General features: G+C 38.1%; 1 protein-coding gene across 1 annotated transcript in view; it reads right to left on the bottom strand.

Moving 5' to 3' along the window:
- The window catches only part of MTO1 (mitochondrial tRNA translation optimization 1), a 62872-nt gene continuing 42508 nt past the window's right edge, over positions 1-20364 (bottom strand). The window contains exons 5-12 of the mRNA XM_007945206.1: positions 19173-19285; positions 18877-19067; positions 18523-18653; positions 17731-17935; positions 17479-17650; positions 6647-6765; positions 1991-2151; positions 1-120 (exon numbers count right to left, since the gene is read on the bottom strand). Coding sequence (XP_007943397.1) covers positions 1-120; positions 1991-2151; positions 6647-6765; positions 17479-17650; positions 17731-17935; positions 18523-18653; positions 18877-19067; positions 19173-19285 — 1212 coding nt within the window. The remainder of the gene's footprint in view (positions 121-1990; positions 2152-6646; positions 6766-17478; positions 17651-17730; positions 17936-18522; positions 18654-18876; positions 19068-19172; positions 19286-20364) is intronic.

Genomic DNA, 20364 nt, shown 5'->3' with positions numbered 1-20364 from the left:
TTAACCAGTTTTAGGCAATTCATCCCTAGCTGCTTTTCTCTGATGAGTGGTCTTCACAAATCTGAGCAGATTGATGATGGCAGCAGGTGTTACTCCAGGTATACGACTAGCAGCCCCAATCTAAGAGTTAAAACCAGAAGAGAAACATAAGTGACCTATGTCAAATCAAATCAAATCAAATTAATTTTTCTCCTAATAACAACCTGTATAATGCAGTTTATAAAATATTTTCACAGCTATTATCTTAAAGACTGTTGAAAATAACCCTAGTTAAGTAGATAAGGAAAATGTGATTATTATTTATGAACTTGTTTTTAAAATGGTGAAAGTGAGGCTTAGGGAAGTTAAAATTACTTGTCCAAGATCACGCAACTAACAGATGTATCTAGTTTTTCTTTTCATTAAACTAAGTAGAGCTCCTCCCTTCAAATAAGGACTATAGTCCCTTATCTGAAATCCCTGAAGCATAGGCATTGTAATGAGGTGCATATATTGTACATTATGGAACACCCCCAGAGACGTATGGGGTAAAACCCTGTAACTAATTTCATTAGTATTTTTGTGGTATATTTTTACAGTGAAATATACAAGTATTTGCAACACATGGGTCATGTTAGTTCAGGTCAGTTTTGCTACCAAGTAAGTTTGTGGCAAACTTGTCAGAGTTTTTTGTCTTCTGGAACTGTGGATAAGGAGATGGTGAGCTCCTAAGACAGCATAGTCCAACTGGACTTTCTGCAATGATAGATGTTTGTAGTAACATCTGTGCTGTAACCATGTATTTGTCTAGTATGGTGGTAACTGAAGAGCTGAAATTTAAATTTTATTTAATGTAATCGGGCATATTTAGCTTGTAGCTCCTTTACTGAACAGTACAGTCTATGACTAGTCATAAAAACATAACCTAAAATGAATAGTGTAGACAGAGCTACATAACTTAAGGCCTACCTGCCTGGTTCTCATGATGCCAGTTGCTAAAAATATCATGTTATAGCGATGAAAGTACTCTTCCCTTTAAAAATTCATTTTTTCACATTTCTTAACATACCATATTTTTTAAAATACCTCAATATGTTATGAACCACTACTTAAAAAACACTGCTTATTAAACAATGACACACCATCAATTTTTAAGATATAGCCCAATTTTAGAGATGTTAAAATGTAAAAAAATGTACATTTCAGGATCAATAAGATGCAGTTTACCAGTCTTTAAATATTCTGTACCAGAAGCTCATTGCTATATTCTATATAATAAAGTTTTTTCATTTCTGTGTGTGCATGAGTTCACGCATACTTGTGCCCATGTGCACATGCACATACTGAAGCACGTTTTTATGGCTGAAGCATGAAGTGGCAGACCTCTTTGGTGCCACTCTTCCTCTCAGCAGTTCCCAAGGCAACACTACTGAACTCCCAGGGAAGGTCCAAATAGTGATTTAAAAGTCACTAATATATATTATAAAGAGCTCTGGTGGCGTAGGGCCTAAGGCATTTGATCACCAACCAGAAGATTGGTGGTTAAAACCCAACAGCCACTCTGTGGAAGGAAGACTAGGCAATCTACTTCCATAAAGATTTACTGCCTCGGAAACCCAGTGAGGGTTCCTGTGAGTCAGAGTCACCTCAATGGCAATGAGTTTTGTTTGTTTGGATATGTTATATTTTAACCTAGTATCGTTTCTTTTAAGCCATACATATGTACTAGTTTACACTGATGATTTAGCACGTGGTTGGGACTAGAGAATTTTTACAATCAAACTAATTATTGATTTCCAGTTACTTATTTAGACTAAGCTTTATTATCTCTCACTTGACGGCAGTGAGTTGGTATTTTTTTTTTTTTTTTTGGTTATAGAGATACATGAAAACAGGTTTTTATGATGAAATAAAACATCACTTATGGATCTTTCTAATCCAAAGCTTAAAAAAACTAAAACACTGCCTCTTCCTTCAGTTATAATCTATTGCTATTCCTCTGTTTTCTTACCGTCTGTGGGCGACTGAAATGTAATTTCTCTCGAGCTTCATGTGACAAAGAAATATCCCTGAGAGTCAAATAATCTAAGTCTTTTGGCAGCTGGAGGGCTTCCTCTCGCTGAACTTCCTCTATTTCTTGTTGCTGATGGAACAATGCTGATTCATAAGTGGCTGGTGAACAAAATTAGAATTATGATCCTCAGATTATATTAAGAATTTACATTTACATAGCCTTTTACACAATTTACAAAGAGCTTTCACATGTATTATCTCATTTAATAGTCATCTCAACGCCAAGAGATAGGTGCAGTAGATGTTCCCTTCCACAGATGAGGAAACCGACATTAAGGTAAAGAGAGGGAGTATCTTACTAACTACAGCATTCTGACTGGTAGTTTAGTACATGTTGTTTTCATTTCAAATATCCGGAAAATTAAAATTAAAAAAAAAAAATGAGCTTTCTCTTTTTGTGAAAATTTTGGTTGGATCATTTCCTTCATAAACTGGGTTTGAATTTTAGGCCCTCAAAACAAGATGTTTCTCCAAGAAAATGGTTTTCTGAATTAGATCCATATAAAGCTATACGTTTTTCAAAGTAGAGCCTTTAAGTTGACAATGCATACTACTTATTTTCAGTTAAGGCTATATTCAGGAATCATATTAGAAAGACAATACAACAATTAATTTGTAACAAAAGCATTCTGTTCTTAGGGAAAAAAAGAAAACAAAAAAACTACCCCTGTGGTCATATTCTCTCCTGTTGAAGAACACAAGTTCTTTCTAAAGGTTTTGGTAGCATCTGTTTCCATCACTTCACTGGCAACTAAGAAGTCCCAGCTCTGGGCCTGATTCCACCAATGAATTACTAGTCTCTGATTGTGGGAGTACCATTATCCTTCTGAGCCTCAGCTTCTTTACATAGAAATTGCAAGGGCCAGCCTGGATGACTTCTAAGGATCTTTATGGTAACAAAGAGTGCTCAGTCTTTGTAGTTCAAAAACCTATGTTCAAATCCAAGCTCTGTAACTCACTAATTGTGTGATCTTGGGCAAACTATCACTTACCTGTAAAATTAGAATAATAACGCTAATACCTAGTTCTAAGTATCAAACGAAATCATACAAAAAGGGCTTTATACAATATCTGGCACATCTCAATAAATGTTAATGTTCAGTAATTGTTTTAAATACAATTTCATGACTCATAAATGGACTCTTCAGGGTATGAGAATATAGATTAGGAACTAATACATACCTTGAGTGACTATTTATTTAATCTCTCAAACAGAGAGATAATAGAGTAAAATACAAGAGATGACACAAAGAAGAATCTGACATTGATTTCTGTCTTCAAACAGCTTGTTGTCTAGTAAGGGGATCCAAATAGTGATTTATATTATTTTAACCTAGGAAGTTTCTTTTAAGTCATGGTTATATACTAAGTCTTTATGTAAAAAGTCTTAAAGAACTAGACAAAACAGTAGCTACTCCATGGTCTGGGTTTCCTAGAAACAATTTAAAGGTAATTGTTCTGAATTATTCTAATCAGAATTTAGTGATTTAGCAAAAAAAAAAAAAAAGAAAGTAAAATTGCAAAATTTAAAATCATTTAATCACCTTTTCCAGGTGCTAACTTCTTTAAATGTTCAAGAAAGCAATTTTTACTCAATAAAGAAATCATGATATTGAAATAAAAGGTCAATATTACTTCTTATATATTAGAACACTACTAGAGTTTAGTCAGCTAACTGGTGGAAGAATTATTCCAGTGAGTTTCCCTTCATTGCTGGACTTTTGTAAACTTGAGTGGTACAACAGTAGTAGCACTTGGATCTTCTATTCAGGCTAAAGCACAGCAGTGTGATGGACCTCTGTGGAAATGACAAAATGGGCCAATGCTAGAAGGAACACAACATTCTCACAACCTTGGCCAGTGCCTACGGAGCTTAAAATCATTTCCTATTTAAACAGCACATCATCATCCAACTTCTTCTACACTTATCCTCCAATCTCCTGTTCAGTTCCTTTTTCACCACATAATTTTCTAACCCAGAAGAAAATACCTTCTGTCAAAATGAAGACATTCATTTATTCTTGTTTTGTTTATGTCTGAAAATTTTCATGGAAAACTATTTAGTGTTTATGGTGATGGGAAATTAGGCAACAATTACGGTTGGTAACTGTACAACATCATTAATATAACTGATACCACTAAATTATACACTGGAAAAATGTTGAATTAACAAATGTTCTCACTCAAAAAAACTCTCTGCCACAAATCTCATGTTACAGATATTTTCACAACTGAAAAAAAAAATACAGTGTACTCATACATCTATGGCCACTGGGTCTTTGACAGAGTGTCAAGTCTATTCAGTCTATGGGGAGAAAAAGTCTCTTCAACAAATGGTATGGGGAAAACTGAATTTCTACATGCAAAATAATAAAGTTAGAACCCCTACTTCACACTATATATAAAAAAAAATTAACTCACAGTGGATCGACCTAAATATAGGAACTAAAACCATAAAACTCTTAGACGAAAACATAGGGGTTTTGACCTTGGATTTGCAATGGATTCTTAGTTACAACACAAAAGCATGAGCAACAAAAGGAAAAACAGAGAAACCAGACTTCACCAAAATTAAAAACTTCTGTGCATCAAAGGACATTATCAAGAAAGTGAAAAGACCACATATAGAATGGGAGAAAACATTTGGAAATAGTTTATCTGATAAGGGTTTAAAATCCAGAATATGTAAATAACTCCCCAAACTCAACTACAAAAAGGCAGACAAACCCCAATTAGAAGACGAGTGATGGAACAGACATTTGAATAGACATTATTTTCAAAGAAGAAATCCAAGCAGCCAAAAGCATATGAAAAGATGGTTAACATCACTGGTCATTACAGAAATAACTACAATCATTTCAAATCAAAACCATGATGAGATACCACTTCATACCCACTAGGATGGACTATGATTTTAAAAATTAAGTATTATAACAAATACTGGTGAGGATGTAGAGAAACCGGAGCCTTTATGCATTGCTGGTGGAACATAAAATGGTGTAGCTGCTATGGAAGACAGTTTAGCAGTTCCACAAAACAATTAAACATAAAATTACCATAAAAAAAAACTGTCATCAAGTTCAATTCAATCCATAGCGACTCCCTTTGGGTTTCCAAGGTGGTAAATTTTTACAGAAGTAGATTGCCCAGTCTTCCTTCTGCAGAGTGGCTGGTGGGTTTGAACCACCAAGCTTCTGGTTAACAGTCAAATGCCTTAGGTGCTAAGCCACCAGAGCTCCTTAAAATTACCATATGACCTACTAATACCATTCCTGAATATATATCCAAAAGACTTGGAAACAATTATCAAATAGACAACTTGGACACCAACATTCATTCCAATATTATTTACAATAGTGAAAAGGTGGAAATAACCCAAGTGTCCTTCAACAGATGAATGGTAAACAAAATGTGGTATATATGTACAATGGAATATTATTCAGCCATAAAGAAAAATGAAGTTCTGATTCATGCTATCACATGGATGAACCTTAAAAACATTGTCCTGAGTGAAGTACAAAAGAACAAATATTGTACAATCTCATTTACCTGAAATATCTGGAAGAGGCAAATGTATAATAGAGACCACAGAAGAATAGTAGTTACCAGGATCTGGGGGAAGGAGGAATGGACATTTACTGCTTAATAGGGACTGAGTTTCTGTTTGTAGGGATGAAAAAGTTTTGGAGACAGTGGGATGGCTGCATAACATTGTAAATGTAATTAATGTCATTGAATCGTACACCAAAAAAATGGCCAAAATGGCAAATTCTGTTACATGTATTTTACTACAAAATTTTTTTTAAAATGCAATGAAACTACAAATGACATCTGTGGTCAATCAGCTGATGAAGTGTAAGAGAGCACATCATGCGTTATCATGACATATGGAGGCAGACTCTAGGTTTCTGTGCCTGATACAAACTAAGGATTTGTCAAAGGCAGGGTATTCCCACATACTGCCAAGCCAACGATACTATTTTTCTCATTATGAAAACACTGGATGAGGAAAATGCAAAAAGGAAGTTCAAGGAAAAAAAAGTAAGTTTTTTTGAAAAGGAGACCACTACAGCAGCACATCCCAAAACCGAAGTTTACATATTACCATATGACCTACTAATTCCTGGGGATTTTGTTAATAATGCAGATTCTTATTCAGTGAGTCTGTGGTAGGGCCTGAAATTCCGCATTTCTAACAAACTCCCAAGTGTTGCAACATTGCTAGTCCAGTAACCATACTTTTCAGCCTAAGATTGTTGTTGTTGTTATGTGCCGTCGAGTCAGCCCTGACTCATAGCGACCCCTCCTTGGGTTTCCGAGGCAGTATCACTACGGAAATAGGATTGCCCAACCTTCCTTCTGGTAATAATTGGAAGGAAGATGGGCAATCTACTTCCATAAAGACTTACCACCTTAAAAACCCAATGGGGGTCACTCTGAGTTGGAATTGACTCAATGGTAGTGGGTTTGGTTTTAGTTATGGTACTAATGGCTCCTCTTGGCATAGAGCTCCAAATGGATCTGCTGTCCACTCACAATTTGCACAAATGGAAAAGAGGACACATAGGCATCTAAGTGAAAAAGTATTTTCTACCTTCTATTTTCAGTCTTTCAGCCAGCTCTCTATCTTCAGTGTACTTCTTCAAGGGCTCTGGAACAGCCTTGGCTAATAACTCCATGTCAACGTCTTCATATTTCAAAACATCTAGAGCACTGCAAACACAAAAAAATTTCATTAACATAAGGGTCCATAATATATAAGGCAGATTAAGAACAAGATTCCTCAAAAATAGTATCAAATCTCAGAATAAATAATATCAAGATATTTCTGAGTACAATAAGCAAATGTTACAGTATCCACAAAACAGAACTTCAATAAGATTTAATGTAAAATTCTCCCCAATACTCTTCCATTATTAGAAGTTGTTAGCAAAGGTGTCATAGATATAATCCAGTTCTACTTCCTCTTTTGTAAGGGCAGAATATCCTTGGATGACGTGGGTCTGATCCCACTTCCCAAGAATAAGGGAATATATTTTTCACATACAGGGTCCTGTGAATGAGAGTTCTGTTGCACGCTGGGAACCAGCTGAAGGAGATCTCTTGGTTTCTTTTGCCAATCTCCTTAAGCAAGAATAAGAGGCTATTGTGAGCATACGAACATTGTGAGTCTGCAAAACAAACTGATGAAATGATAGAGGTTCATATGTGTTCTTCCACTCTCATATGTTCTCCTAATTTGGTATAATCTCCATTCCAATTTTTACTGTTTGGAAACTTTTTTCTTTTTATTAACTTTTTATTGTGATTTTGCTGAAATTTTACAGAGCAGATTTGTTTTCCATTCAACAATTCATATATACATTTTGTCTTGTGACACTGATTATGATCCCCACAATGTAACAGCTCTCTTCCCACTTCCTCCCCATGGCCACCCTTTCCCTGTGTCCTTCCTGCATATGCACTCTTGCCTCCCTACTTTTCTTCCTGTGCAAATGCTGCCCTTCTGATCTCCCATGATTGACTGTTCTAAAGACTGCATCTTCCTGGTAACTGTTCAGCCCGTAGGCCTGTCCATTGTTTGGCTGAGCGTTAAGCCATCAGAGTGAGTTCAATTCCAGGCCCAAAGGATGATTACTGGCCATAGTCTCAGGAGTTTCACCTGTCTCTATATGACCAGGAATCCTGGTCTTTTTTATGATTTTAAATTTTATTCCAGTTTCACCCATTCGATTCAAAATCTCCAATTTTGATCCTTTTCTGAGTGGTTGGCATTAGTAATTGGCTACTATCTAATTCTTCTGGTCTCAAGGTTATGTAGGCTGAGGTTCCCATCATCCACTAGTCCCTTGGACTAATTGTTTCCACACCTCTTTGGTTTTCTTTGGGAGCTCTGGTGGCGTAGTGCTCTTCTTTGCTCCGGATGAGGAGAGACCAATGGTTGTATCTTAGATGGCCACTCCCAAGCTTTTTTTTTTTTTTTTTTTTAATTTTTATTGTGATTTGGATGAAAGTTTACAGAGCAAACTCATTTTCCATATAGCACCTCATACACACTTTGTCTCATGACATTGACTGCAATTTCCCACAATGCAACAGCTCTCTTCCCACTTCCTCCTCATAGCTACCTCTTCCCTGTGTCCTTCCCTCCCATGTACTCCTGCCCCGAGCTGTCTCTCTGTGCAAACACAGCTTTTCTATTCTCCCATCCACTCCCGAGCTTGTAAGACCCCAGTCACTGCTTATCAAAGTAGGCTGTAGAACTATGTATTTGTGAACTATGTTGTGCCAATTAAGCTTGATGGACCCCATGACCATGGTCCTGAGCCCATAGGCCCAGCATAAAGTCTAGACTCTTTAACAGGCCCTTGCAAACTTCTCTTTTCTCCTTGCCCTCCCTTCTTTGAATTTGTCTCTCCAAACTCTGAATTTGTTTCAGTTCCTCAGAGACACCAACTTGTCATTCTACTTCTGAACCCTGGCACATGCTATTCCCATTGACTAGATCACTTTCCCACCATCTCCCCAACCCTTACCATATTTCTTTTCCAGCTTATTTTTACTCATCTTAGACATTGCTTCTGCTTTCTCCTATCCATCAAGACTGGGGTAAATACCCTGGTCTCTGCATCCACAACTGCCCTGTCCTTCCTCTTTTTTAATACTCAGAGCATTTGGAATTATCGGGCAGTCTACTTCCATTGAGATACTGCCTTGGAAACCCAAGGAGGGGTCACTATGAGTTGGAATCAACTCAACGGCAGTGAGTTTGGTTTGGTTTTATGATAAGAAAATGAATGAATTTTTTAAAAATCATCTTGTTGGCTGCTTTCAGGTTCAGGTCATTAAAGCATAATTTTCTGATCAAATATTGCATTCACTGAAGACAGGCCATTTCATCAATATCCAAACTGACTGCTCTTAATTCCAACTCACAGCAACCCCATAGAACAGGGTATCCCCATAGGGCTTCCAAGGCTGTCAATCTTTATGGAAGCAGACTGCTACAACCTTCTCCCTCAGAGTAGCTGGTGGGTTCAAACTGGCAACTGTTCAGCCAGCAGCCAAGTGCTTAACCATGGCAATACCTGGGCTCCTTCACTAATTATCAGCACCTCTTTAATTAGTACCAGTTGGCAAAATCATAATTATAATCATAAAAAATATATCTACAAGTCATGAGTTAAAAATAAAAAACAATTATTTATCTGCAGAGATAGTTGTACAGAGAAAAATCTCAGAAAGATTTTTTAAAATTGCTTTGAGCTTTTATCCGGGGCTAAGCACAGATGTTCATCAGAAGTTGAAGAAATGGGAATGACTTTAACGGGGTGCCTAAATCCATTGCCAGTTGATTCTGACTCAAAGCAATCCTATAGGATAGACTAGAACTGACTCATAGGATTAAAGGAGGTGTGGTGGCACTGTGGTTAAATGCTCAGCTGCTAATCAAAAGGTCAATGGTCCAAACCCACCAGTCACTCTGCAGAAGAAAGATGTAGAAGTATGCCTCCACAAAGATTACAGCCTTGAAACCCCTACGAGGCAGCAGTGGCATCACTAGGGCTGGTGCCACCCAATGTGATAACTCATGATGTCATCCTCCCCTCCCCCATGGATCTACCTCAGGTAAATGTTCAACTCATATGCATGTCTTTTGTTTGGCTGGAAGCCACAGGTGTGGGTTCAATTCCAGACCTGAAGGGCAGCTAGGGGCCACAGTCTCAGTGGTTCCACCAGGCTCTATCGGACCAGCAACCCTGGTCTACCCTCTTTTTTTTTTTCCTAAATGATTTTGAATTTTGTTCCACATTGTTCTCCTTCTCTATCCAGGATCTCCTACACAGATCCCCCTCCGAGTGGCTGACAGTGGTAGCCAGGCACCACCTAGTTCTTCTGGTCTCACAGTCGTATAGGCTGCGGATCACATGGTATACCAGTAGCTAAGACTAATTGTTTCCATGTATCTTTGGTTTTCTTCATTCTTCTTTGCTCTGGATGAGGAGAGACCCATTGCTGTATCTAGATAGCAGCTTGCAAGCTTTTAAGCTCCCAGTCGCTACTCGCCAAAGTAGGTGGTGGAACAATGTTTTGTGTAGTATGTTATGCCAATTGAGCTTGATGTCCCTTGTGACTATGGTCCCAAGCCTACTAGTTCAACTACTTGGTCCCTCTGGGTAGCTGGCTGTGACCAAGAAGTGACTACAACCTTGTCCCTTGTCAGCTCTACTATACACCTGGGAATTCTTACAGATCATACCAATACACTTATAGGACCATTGTCTGCCAACCCTATACATGGTCTTGGGTACACTCCTTGCTTCATAGACATACCTAATAGTTCAGCTTGTCCACCCATCTATATCCACCCTTATACAAAATGGGTGTATTTTTAAGTTCACAAAAACCATCATAAGTTATGATGAGTTTAAAAAGAAAAAAATATACTGGAGACACAGTTGCAAGAGCAGTGTCACCATGTGCCTCTAAGCTATAATGATGGTAGATTTACATTCCCTGAGTTCCCCCTCTGACCCTAATTAGTTTACATTTTTCACTTGGGAAAAATTACTGGTGAAATACGCAGATTTTGAATTATGCAAGGTCCTCAGGAGTGTCCCTGTAGAGGAAAATGGGAATGCTCTATACTAAGGAGCTTCAGATGGAGAATCCATAAAACTGAAATGACAAAATCAAGGACCAAAAAAACTAAAATGCAGGAAGCAACTTTTCAGGTAAGTCCAAAGAATCTGCTTTATTTGATCAAAGATGTTTCCTTACAATCAGTCTAAAGATATAATGGACCTCAAGAACAGAAGAAGTAGACGGTACCTGGCTACCAATGCCAACCACTCGGGAAGGGATCAAAACTGGAGATCTTAGATAGAGTGGGAAGAATAATGTGGAACAAAACTCAAAAACGCAATAATGATTAGAATTACTGGTCGGATGGAGTCTGGTGGGACCGCCAAGACCATGGTCCTGGGATACCCTTAGGACCTGGAATAGAAGACTTGCTCCTAGGGTCTGGATCTCAGCCCAACAGTAGAAAGACTTACATGCAGAACACCCAACCCAGGGCAATGCATCCACCTACTCTATGGAGTACCCTCTTTGGAGCAATCGGCCATGGGGCACCAGAGGGGCAGCATTCATATGGAGGGAAAGCTGGACAGACAGGAGTTCACAGTTAAGAAGGTCATGGGGGGGGGGGTCACAGGGAAGGGAGAGGAGGAAAGAGGGTTGGGGCTGGACATGGTAATCGGAGCATGAAATCAAATGTACATGAACTGCTGAATGGGAAACAAATTCTGCTCTGTAAACTTACACCCAAATCACACACACACACACACACACAGATGTTTCCTTGCTATAACTCATGGAGAAGATGAGTCCACTCCAATTGCTCTATGCCTGGAATAGAAGGATCACTTGGTTTGGGCCCTCTAACTCACTCTTAGGTAAGAACTCAGTGGGAGCCAGAGAGAAATTATGCTCAAAGCATTTCTATTAAATTTATTCTGGAGGAAAAAAAAAAAAGAGCTGTGGTAAATTCCATTTATGAGTCTTAGGTTTAGCTATTAGGGGAAAAAAGCAGCAAACACAAATTGTGGAACACAGTCAGACTGTGGAGCAAAGATATCCTCTAATGACCTGATGAGCCATTTTATTTTCCCTACCCTTTCATATTTTGTAGCTCCCAAAAGGCTCCTGAAATGAGACTAGATGCCTTCCATAATCTTGCTCTTTAAGATAAAATAAAGAACCTAATTAAAAAAACCTTCTGATACCAAAATAATTTTAACCTTAAATGTGGATTCTACTCCTTGTAGAATTACTGATCCTAAAAATTAAATGTGACAGTAAAACTGAAATATAAATAATAATAATAATAAAAGTAAGATATATTTTCTCATTACAAACAAACATTAGGACAACTCCTTAGGTATTGTTTCTTCAAAACAGACTCAAATTGTTATTAAACACATCCATTTATATCCCACCTCATTTAAGATAAAATGAAAAATCCTTAACTTGGCCTATCACCCTATATAGTCTTGCTTCTTCCTTCTCTTCCAGCTTTTTAAAAGACTGTCTTCTCTGCGTTCACTCTTGACAGGTTAATTCATTTTTTTCAAGTATCATCTTATATATGATAGGTTTTAAATGTCTCTAGTTCAAGTTGTATAACATCAGTATAAGGTTTGCCCTGAGTGTTTACCAAAGACTGGAAAAGGATAAGAGGTGGCCTCTGTGGTGCTGGTACTATTTTGCTTCTGGAGGTAGGTATCAGTTACATGGGTGTTTACATGTAAAAAGTCACTGAGATGTACACATTTGATTGGTCCACTTTTCTCTATGTATCTTGTACTTCAGTACAACATCTACTCCCAAAGAAGTCACTTCCTCCTCTGAACTCTCCCTTATATACTATTGATCCTACCCTCACCCAGTTATCCTCTCACAGTACCCTCGAGATTCCTTCATGAACGTGTTGTAATTCATAAACATGTTTAATATGTATGCATTTTTAATGCCTGTAAGTTTCACGAAGGCAGGAATATGAAGTTTCACACCTTACTATACCAACATTCTGGTGGCACTGCGGTGAAGGCATTGGGCTGCTAACCAAAGGTCTGCGGTTTGAACCTACCAGCTACTCTGTGATAAAAAGATGAAGCAGTCTGCTTCCATAAAGATTGGAAACCCTATGGGGCAGTTCTCTCTGTCCTACAGGGTCTTTATAAGTCAGAATCAACTCAATGGCAGTGGGTTTGGATTTGGTATTTCAACACATGACACACCCAATAAACATCTGCTGAAATTAATGAAAGCATTATAGGACTTTCTTTAACAGAAGTCAACACTGTATCTCTCAATCTAATTTATATGAAGGAAAAAAATTAATTTTGGATATATTATTTCACCACTAATTACTGAAGCCTCTCACTGAGAAATCAATTTAAAATAATGAAAACTTTCACAGAATTTACCTGCTTTGATTCTGCAGGCCAGAGCTATCCCTATGAGGCTGATATATTAAACTTAAGAACAGATTCAGTGATTGAACACCCAATTTCCCTTTGAAACAACATTTCTAAACTTAAAATATACTTAGAATATAAGAAAGTAAAAAAAAAAAAAAGCATTTCACAAAACATATTATTCAATGGCCTAAATAAAAACTATCATGATCTTTAAAAGGAGTCTAAAGCCAAAAGAAAGTGTGTCATGAAGAATCAGCATAATTTTATCAGAATGAGAATGGTTTTTGTTTTTCTTTGTCAAGAATCTCAAAGGTATATTTACTGTTCAATTAAAGTGAAGCCAAAAGCAAGCCTGTTGTTGTTGTTAGGTGCCATCAAGTTGTCTCTGACTCATAGAGACCTTAGGTACAACAGAACAAAATGCCGCCCGGTCCTGTGCCATCCTCAAGATCCTTGCTATACCCAAAGCCATCGTTGCAGCCACTGTGCCAATCCATCAAGTTGAGGGTCTTATCCTTTTTCATTGACCCTCCACTTTACCAGGCATGATACCCTTCTCCAGGGAATGGTTCCTAGTAACAACACGACCAAAGTAGGTAAGATGAAGTTTGGCCATTCTCACTTCCACGGAGCATTCTAGCTACACTTCTTCCAGAATAGATTTGGTAGTTCTTTTAGCAGTCCATGGCACTCTCAGTATTCTTTGTCAAAACCACAACTCAAAAGCATCAACTCTTCTTCGATCCTCCTTATGCACTGTCCAGCTCTCACATGCATAAGATGCAACTGAAAATACCATGACTCAGGTTAGGTGCACCTTAGTCTTCAAGGAGACATCTTTGCTCTTCAGCATTTGAAAGAGGTTTTTTGCAGCAGATTTGCCCAATGCAATACATCTTCTGATGGCTTGACTGCTGCTTTCATTGGTGTTAATTGTAGAACTAAGTAATATGAAGTCTTTCACAACTTCAATCTTTTCTCCATCTATCGTGATGCTGCTTATTGGTCCAATTGTGAAGATTTTTGTTTTCTTTCTATTGAGGTGTAATTCACACTGCAGACTGTAGTCTTCAATCTTCATCGAGTGCTTCAAGTCATCCTCACTTTCAACAAGCAAAATTGTATCATCTGCATATAGCAGGTTGTTGATGTGCCTTCCTCCAATCCTGATGCCACGTTCTTCACATAACCCTGCTTCTCGGATTATTTGCTCAGCATACAAATTGAGTAAGTATGTGAAAGGAAACAACCCTGATGCACTCCCTTCTTGATTTTAAATCATGCAGTATCCCCTTGTTCTGTTCAAACGACAGCCTCCTGGTCTATGTACAGGTTCCTCATGAGCACAATTAAGTGTTCTGGAATTCCCATTCTTCTCAATGTTATCCGTAATTTGTTATGACCCATACAACTGAATGCTTTTGCATAGTCAGTGTGGTAGTTAAATTTGTATTTCAACTTGGCTGGGCCTGGTTGAGTGGCTGGGCAGCTGGAGGCAGTTATTACCCATGATGAGACTGGCAATCAACTCCATGGTGGGATCTACCACAAGTAGCTGAGTAGCTGCCTTTGAGATGTAGGTCTGGTTCCTGCATATAAGGAGAAGCCTTGGGTATAGTCTCTAGCTTATGGCACGCTTGGACCCTGCACGTAGCCATGTTGCCGTTCAGCAGCCTGCCATGCTCTGCCGACCTTGGGACTTACAATGGACTTGAATTAATGGCCTGCTGTGTGGTTTGGTAACATCGGGACTGTGCCTTTTTACTTGTCAACTTTGAGCTTGGCAGCCTCAGCAGCCAGCAGCTGTCTGAGTGAAGAAAAGCCTCCAACTTCAGTGGGCCAGAAGCTAGAGGAAGAACTGAAACCCAAGACTGAAGGGCTCTCACTCAGCCCCTAGAGCCTGGCACTTTGAACTTGGACTTAAAGCCTCCAAACTGTAACAGAATAAACTCCTGTTTGTTAAGGCCATCCCATTTGTGGTGAATTTCTTGTTAGAGTGGCACTAGGTAACCAGAACAGTCAATAAAACATAAGTAAACATCTTTCTGGTATTTTTTGCTTTCAGCCAAGATCCATCAGACACCAGCAATGACATCCCTCATTCCATGTCCTCTTGTGAATCCAGCTTGCATTTCTGGAAGTTCTCTGTCAGTATACTGCTGCAGCTATTTTTAAATTATCTTCAGTAAGATTTACTTGAATGTGACATTGATTGATATTGTTTGGTAATTTCCACATTCTGTGGAATCACCTTTCTTTGGAATGGGACAAATCTGGATCTCTTACAGTCAGCTGGCCATGTAGCTGTCTTCCAAATCTCTTGGCACAGCCAAGTGACTGCCTCCGGTGTGGCATCCATTTGTTGAAACATCTCAATAGCCATTCTGTCAAATCCTGGGGCCTTGTTTTTCGTGAATTCCTTCAGCGCAGCCTCAACTTCTTTCTTCAGTACCATTGGTTCTCGATTATATACCACCTCCTGAAATGGATGAACATCGACCAATTTTTTTTTTTTTTTTTGCTACAGTGATTCTATATATTCCTTCCATCTTCTTTTGATGTTTCCTGCATCATTCAATATTTTATCCACAGAATCTTTCAATATTGCAATTTGAAGTTTAAATTTTTCTTTAATTCTTTCAGCTTAAGAAATGCTGAACGTGTTCTTCCCTTTTGGTTTTCTAACTCCGGGTCTTTGCACATTTCATTATAATAATTGGCTCTGTCTTCTCGAGCTGCTCTTTGAAATCTTCTGTTCAGCTCTTTTAGCTTGTCATTTATTCCATTTGGTTGCAAGGACAAGTTTCAGAGTCTCTTCTGACATCCATTTTGGTCTTTTCTTCCTTTCCTATCTTTTTAATGACCTATTGCTTTCTTCATGGGTGATGTTCTTGATGTCATCCCACAACTACTCTGGTTTTCAGTCATTGTGCTCAATGCATCAAATCTATTCTTTAGATGGTCTCTAAATTCAGGAGAGATATAATTAAGGTCATATTTTGGCTGTTGTGGACTTGCTTTAATTGTCTTCAACTTGAACATGCATATGAGCAGTTGGTGGTCTGTTCCACAATCAGCTCCTGGCCTTGTTTTGGCTCAAGATACTGAGCTTCTCCATCGCCTCTTGCCACAGATGTAGTCAACCTGATTCCTGTGTCCTCTGTTTGGTGAAGTCCTCATGTATAGCCACCAATTGTGTTGTTGAGAAGAGGTATTTGCAATGAGTAAGACATTGGTCTTACAAAATTCTATCCTGCAATCTCCAGCATTATTTCTATCACCAAGGCTATATTTTCCAACTACTAGTTATTCTTTTTTGTTTCCAGCTTTTGCATTTCAATCACCAGTAATAATCAACACATCTGGATTGTATGTCTGGTCAATTTCAGACTGCAGAAGTTGGTAAAAATCTTCAATTTCCTCAACTTTGGCTTTGGTGGTTGTTGCATATATTTGAATAATAGTCGTATTAACTGGTTTTCCTTGTAGGCATATGGATATCCTATCACTGACAGCACTGTACTTCAGGACACATCTTGAAACATTCTTTGTGATGATGAAGGCCACGCCATTCCTATTCAATCTGTCATTACCAGCATAGTAGATCATATGGTCATCTGATACTAAATGGCCAAAACCAGTCCATTTCTGCTCACTAATGCCTAGAATATCAATCTTTATATGTTCCATTTCATTTTTGACAAGTTCCAATTTTCCTACTTCATACATTCCATGTTCAATTATTAATGGATGTTTACAGCTGTTTCTTCTCATCTTGAGTCCTGCTGCATCAGAAAATGGAAGTCCTGAAAGCTTTACTCCATCTATATCATTAAGGTCAGGTGTACTCTGAGTAGGCAATCCTCAGTTGTATTTTGAGTGCCTTTCAACTTGAGGGGCTCATCTTCTGGCAGTATATTGGACAATGTTGCAGAGCTATTTATAAAAGTTTTCTAGTAATCTATCAGACAGTGTTTCACTGCTACTCATAAGGTTTTCATTGGCCAAATCTTTGAGAAATGGATGGCCTCTTCCTTCTTCCAAGCCTGTCCCAGTCTGGAAGCTTCGCTGAACCTGTCCACCACAGGTAAACCTACTGGCATTTGCAACACCAGTGGCATAGCCTCCAGCCTCACAGCAATACACAAGCCACAAAAGGACGACAAACTGACAGACAAGTTTGTCTCCTTTAGCTGTTCCAAACTGCTCCACTCACATCCTGGCCTCCTTTAAAGATGTTCCAAACCCTACGCCCGGCTCCCCTTCCTGGCCGCCCCTTGAAGCCACTTCCCAAAACCCCCAAGCACCCAGCTCGGCTTCTGGGCTGCCCCCAAGCTACATTCATTTAAAACGTGTAGGTGTGGAGTATATAGCTAATGACTGAAATGATCTCATTTTTCAGTAAAACATGAGAAAAGTCTATATTAAAAATGCATACCTGAGAGAGAGACTTTTACTAATACTTATAGAAGCCTCTGGGATTAACTTTTTCCATTTAGCACTTGAAAACTCAACAGATTTCAGCACAGAAATGCCTTCTTCTAAAGAAGACTTCATCCAAGAAGCCCTTTCGTATCGCTGTTGGGACACACAGCCAGCTTCCTTATACCCTAGGAGAAGGAGAAAGAATATAATGAAAGAAGTTTTAAAGAAGAGTAAACCAGTTGGCAGGACTCAGAGAATGAATTACCTCGGAATGTGAGCCTGCTGTCAGCATTATCAGGGCGCAGTGACAAACGGAACTCCACTCGGCTAGTAAACATGCGGTATGGTTCGTTGGTGCCCAATGTAGTGAGGTCATCAATCAAAACGCCTATGTAGCCTTCTGTTCGGCTAATGACAAAAGGAGGCTTGTGACTGACCCGAAGACTGGCGTTGATTCCAGCTACCACACCCTACAAGAGGACTAAAATGTTTTAAAAGGCCATTATGAACTGATCAAAGAGCTACCCTACTCAGAATACCACCTGGAAAAAACAGCATGGAACAGCAAAAAAGCAGACACTGCCCACAAGTGATGTATTATATAGAAAACATAATCCACATACAGAAACAAAAGGTATATATCTAATATTCCCAATAAGCCTAGGTGAGGCTAGTCTTTTTTTACAAAACCCATCTGCGAGACTTTTCTAGTCTTTTCCCACTTACGAATAACAACTCAGCACTTACAAAAAATAAAAATGATAATCAAAAAAAGTTATACTGAAAGGATTAGTCTTTTTTTAAACTTCGGATGCAATATGATAAATCTAATCAAAATATTATATCAGATCTAAAAGCTCAGAACAGAATAATAAAGCCACAAGTATTCTGAAGTCCTATTCTATACAATAGACATTTCCATATACCTTGAAAGAAATACTCTTCTGATAGTTAGGAGTGTATCTAAGATCTACAGTTCACAAAACAGACATTAAAAGGAGAAGCACCAGCTAAATAGTTTCTATGTGTTTATAGTAACATTTGAACAATCTCTTACTTGAGCTGCAGCCTCCTCATAACCAGTGGTGCCATTTATCTGTCCAGCAAAGAAGAGCCGTTGAACTAAATGAGTCTCGAGAGAAGGAGTGATCTGACGGGGGTCAAAGTAATCATACTGAACGCCATAGCCTAACCAAAGAATAAATGGTATAAAATAAGTAATAATGGAGCTGAAGGTAAAGATGAAAAGATTATCATTAAACACTCTTCAAAATGGGAGTATTTTAAATGCACATATGTTGGGCTTTATCCTCCTTGGCTCTAAGCAACCATGACCATATTTAAAAGACCTCCACACTGCCTGCTAAAATGATGCTGAGTGTACACCAAAAGAAGCTATGACCCTCTTTACCTGGCTGAATCATCCTAGCTTTCTCCAAGCCTCTGATGCATGTGAGCATTTTCTCCTGTAACTCTGCTGGTAGTGTTACAGATAAACCTTGGGGGTAGATAAGGTCAGAATCCATTCCTTCAGGCTCCAACCACACCTGATGCACACGGTTTGGAAAACGCAAAACCTTTGATTCAATGGAGGGGCAGTATCTATAATAGGACATTGAAATTAAAAAATTGAATTAAGCAAAAAAAAAAAAAAAAAGAGGGTTGACATCATTTCTTAAGCAACTGATAAAGATATTTTGCCCTTACCGAGGCCCCCTTGTAGTTTCCTTAATATGACTATTAAGGTGAAGGTTCTTGAGGACAATGTCATCCACTTTAGAGTTGGTGTGAGTCAAGTAACATGGCAGCTGATCTTCTGGCTAGGAAATAATAACCAGATATAGTACTGCTGTTTCTCTCCCAGTTTCTTCCGTAAATAAATTCCCCACATGATATACACTAAATTTTAAAGACTTTAAGTCTATATGTGATATCCAGCAAGTATTCCTACCAAAAACAAAAAACCCAAAACGTGAACCCAAATGTAATCAAACCTCTAGATCTACCTACCAGTTTACAGGGACTATAGAGGACAAAGGAACATGTTTAAGATACCATAGAGATATAATCAGACGAATCCAGAACGTGGGAAATTCTAGAGAACAAATGACTTAGCCTCTACCCATAAAAGTCAAAATTCAAAAAGGAGCTATTAAAGATTTAAAAAGATTTAAAAGACTTATCATCGAATGCAATGTGTGGACCTTATTTGGTTCCTAGTTCAAATAAAACAATTATAAAAAACATTTTTGAGACACAGCAAATGAAACAATGAGTATTGTATAATATTAAGGTATTGTATTTGTTGGATGTGATTGATTTTTGTATTGTGATTGATTTTTAAAAAGTTTTCATCTGTTGGAGACTAGGATTGTTGCTTTAAAAATCAGCAAGAAAAAAGTGTTGAGGAAAATTCAAACAAGATGCCAAAATATTATTTGTTCAACCTGGGGTAAGGGTACACAGAGGTTCCTTATACTATTATGTCCACTTTGTGTAAAGTTGAAATAGTAAAAAGTAAAAAGTAAAAATACTTTAAAACTGTCATTACAGTTTGCATTTTACAAAGCATAATATAAAAGCAGCTTTTTCAAAAAGAATATTTTGAGCCATTCATCAAAACAAAGGTATAACACCCAGTAGAAACTAGGATCCTCAATTATTAATTCTCATTTAAAACATACAACATAACATACATAGAAAAATTTAAACATAGCCAAAGTGGCTTACACTCTTAAAAAATGTCAGTATCATTTAGGGTCAAACTTAAGGGCCCTAATATATGGTATAAATAGACTATCAAGCATAATTCAAAATGCACCAACAGCAGAAGAGAAGCCAGATGATTGGGACCTTCTAAAAATTAAATTTTTATGTGCTTCCAAAGACTTCTCCAAAA

The sequence above is a fragment of the Orycteropus afer genome, unplaced genomic scaffold (genome assembly GCF_000298275.1).
Source record: "Orycteropus afer afer isolate SDZICR_OR568_19922 unplaced genomic scaffold, OryAfe1.0 scaffold00133, whole genome shotgun sequence".
Taxonomy (NCBI): Eukaryota; Metazoa; Chordata; class Mammalia; order Tubulidentata; family Orycteropodidae; genus Orycteropus; species Orycteropus afer.
The sequence above is the reverse complement of the archived record's forward strand: the minus strand, read 5'-3'. Positions and strand labels throughout refer to the sequence as shown.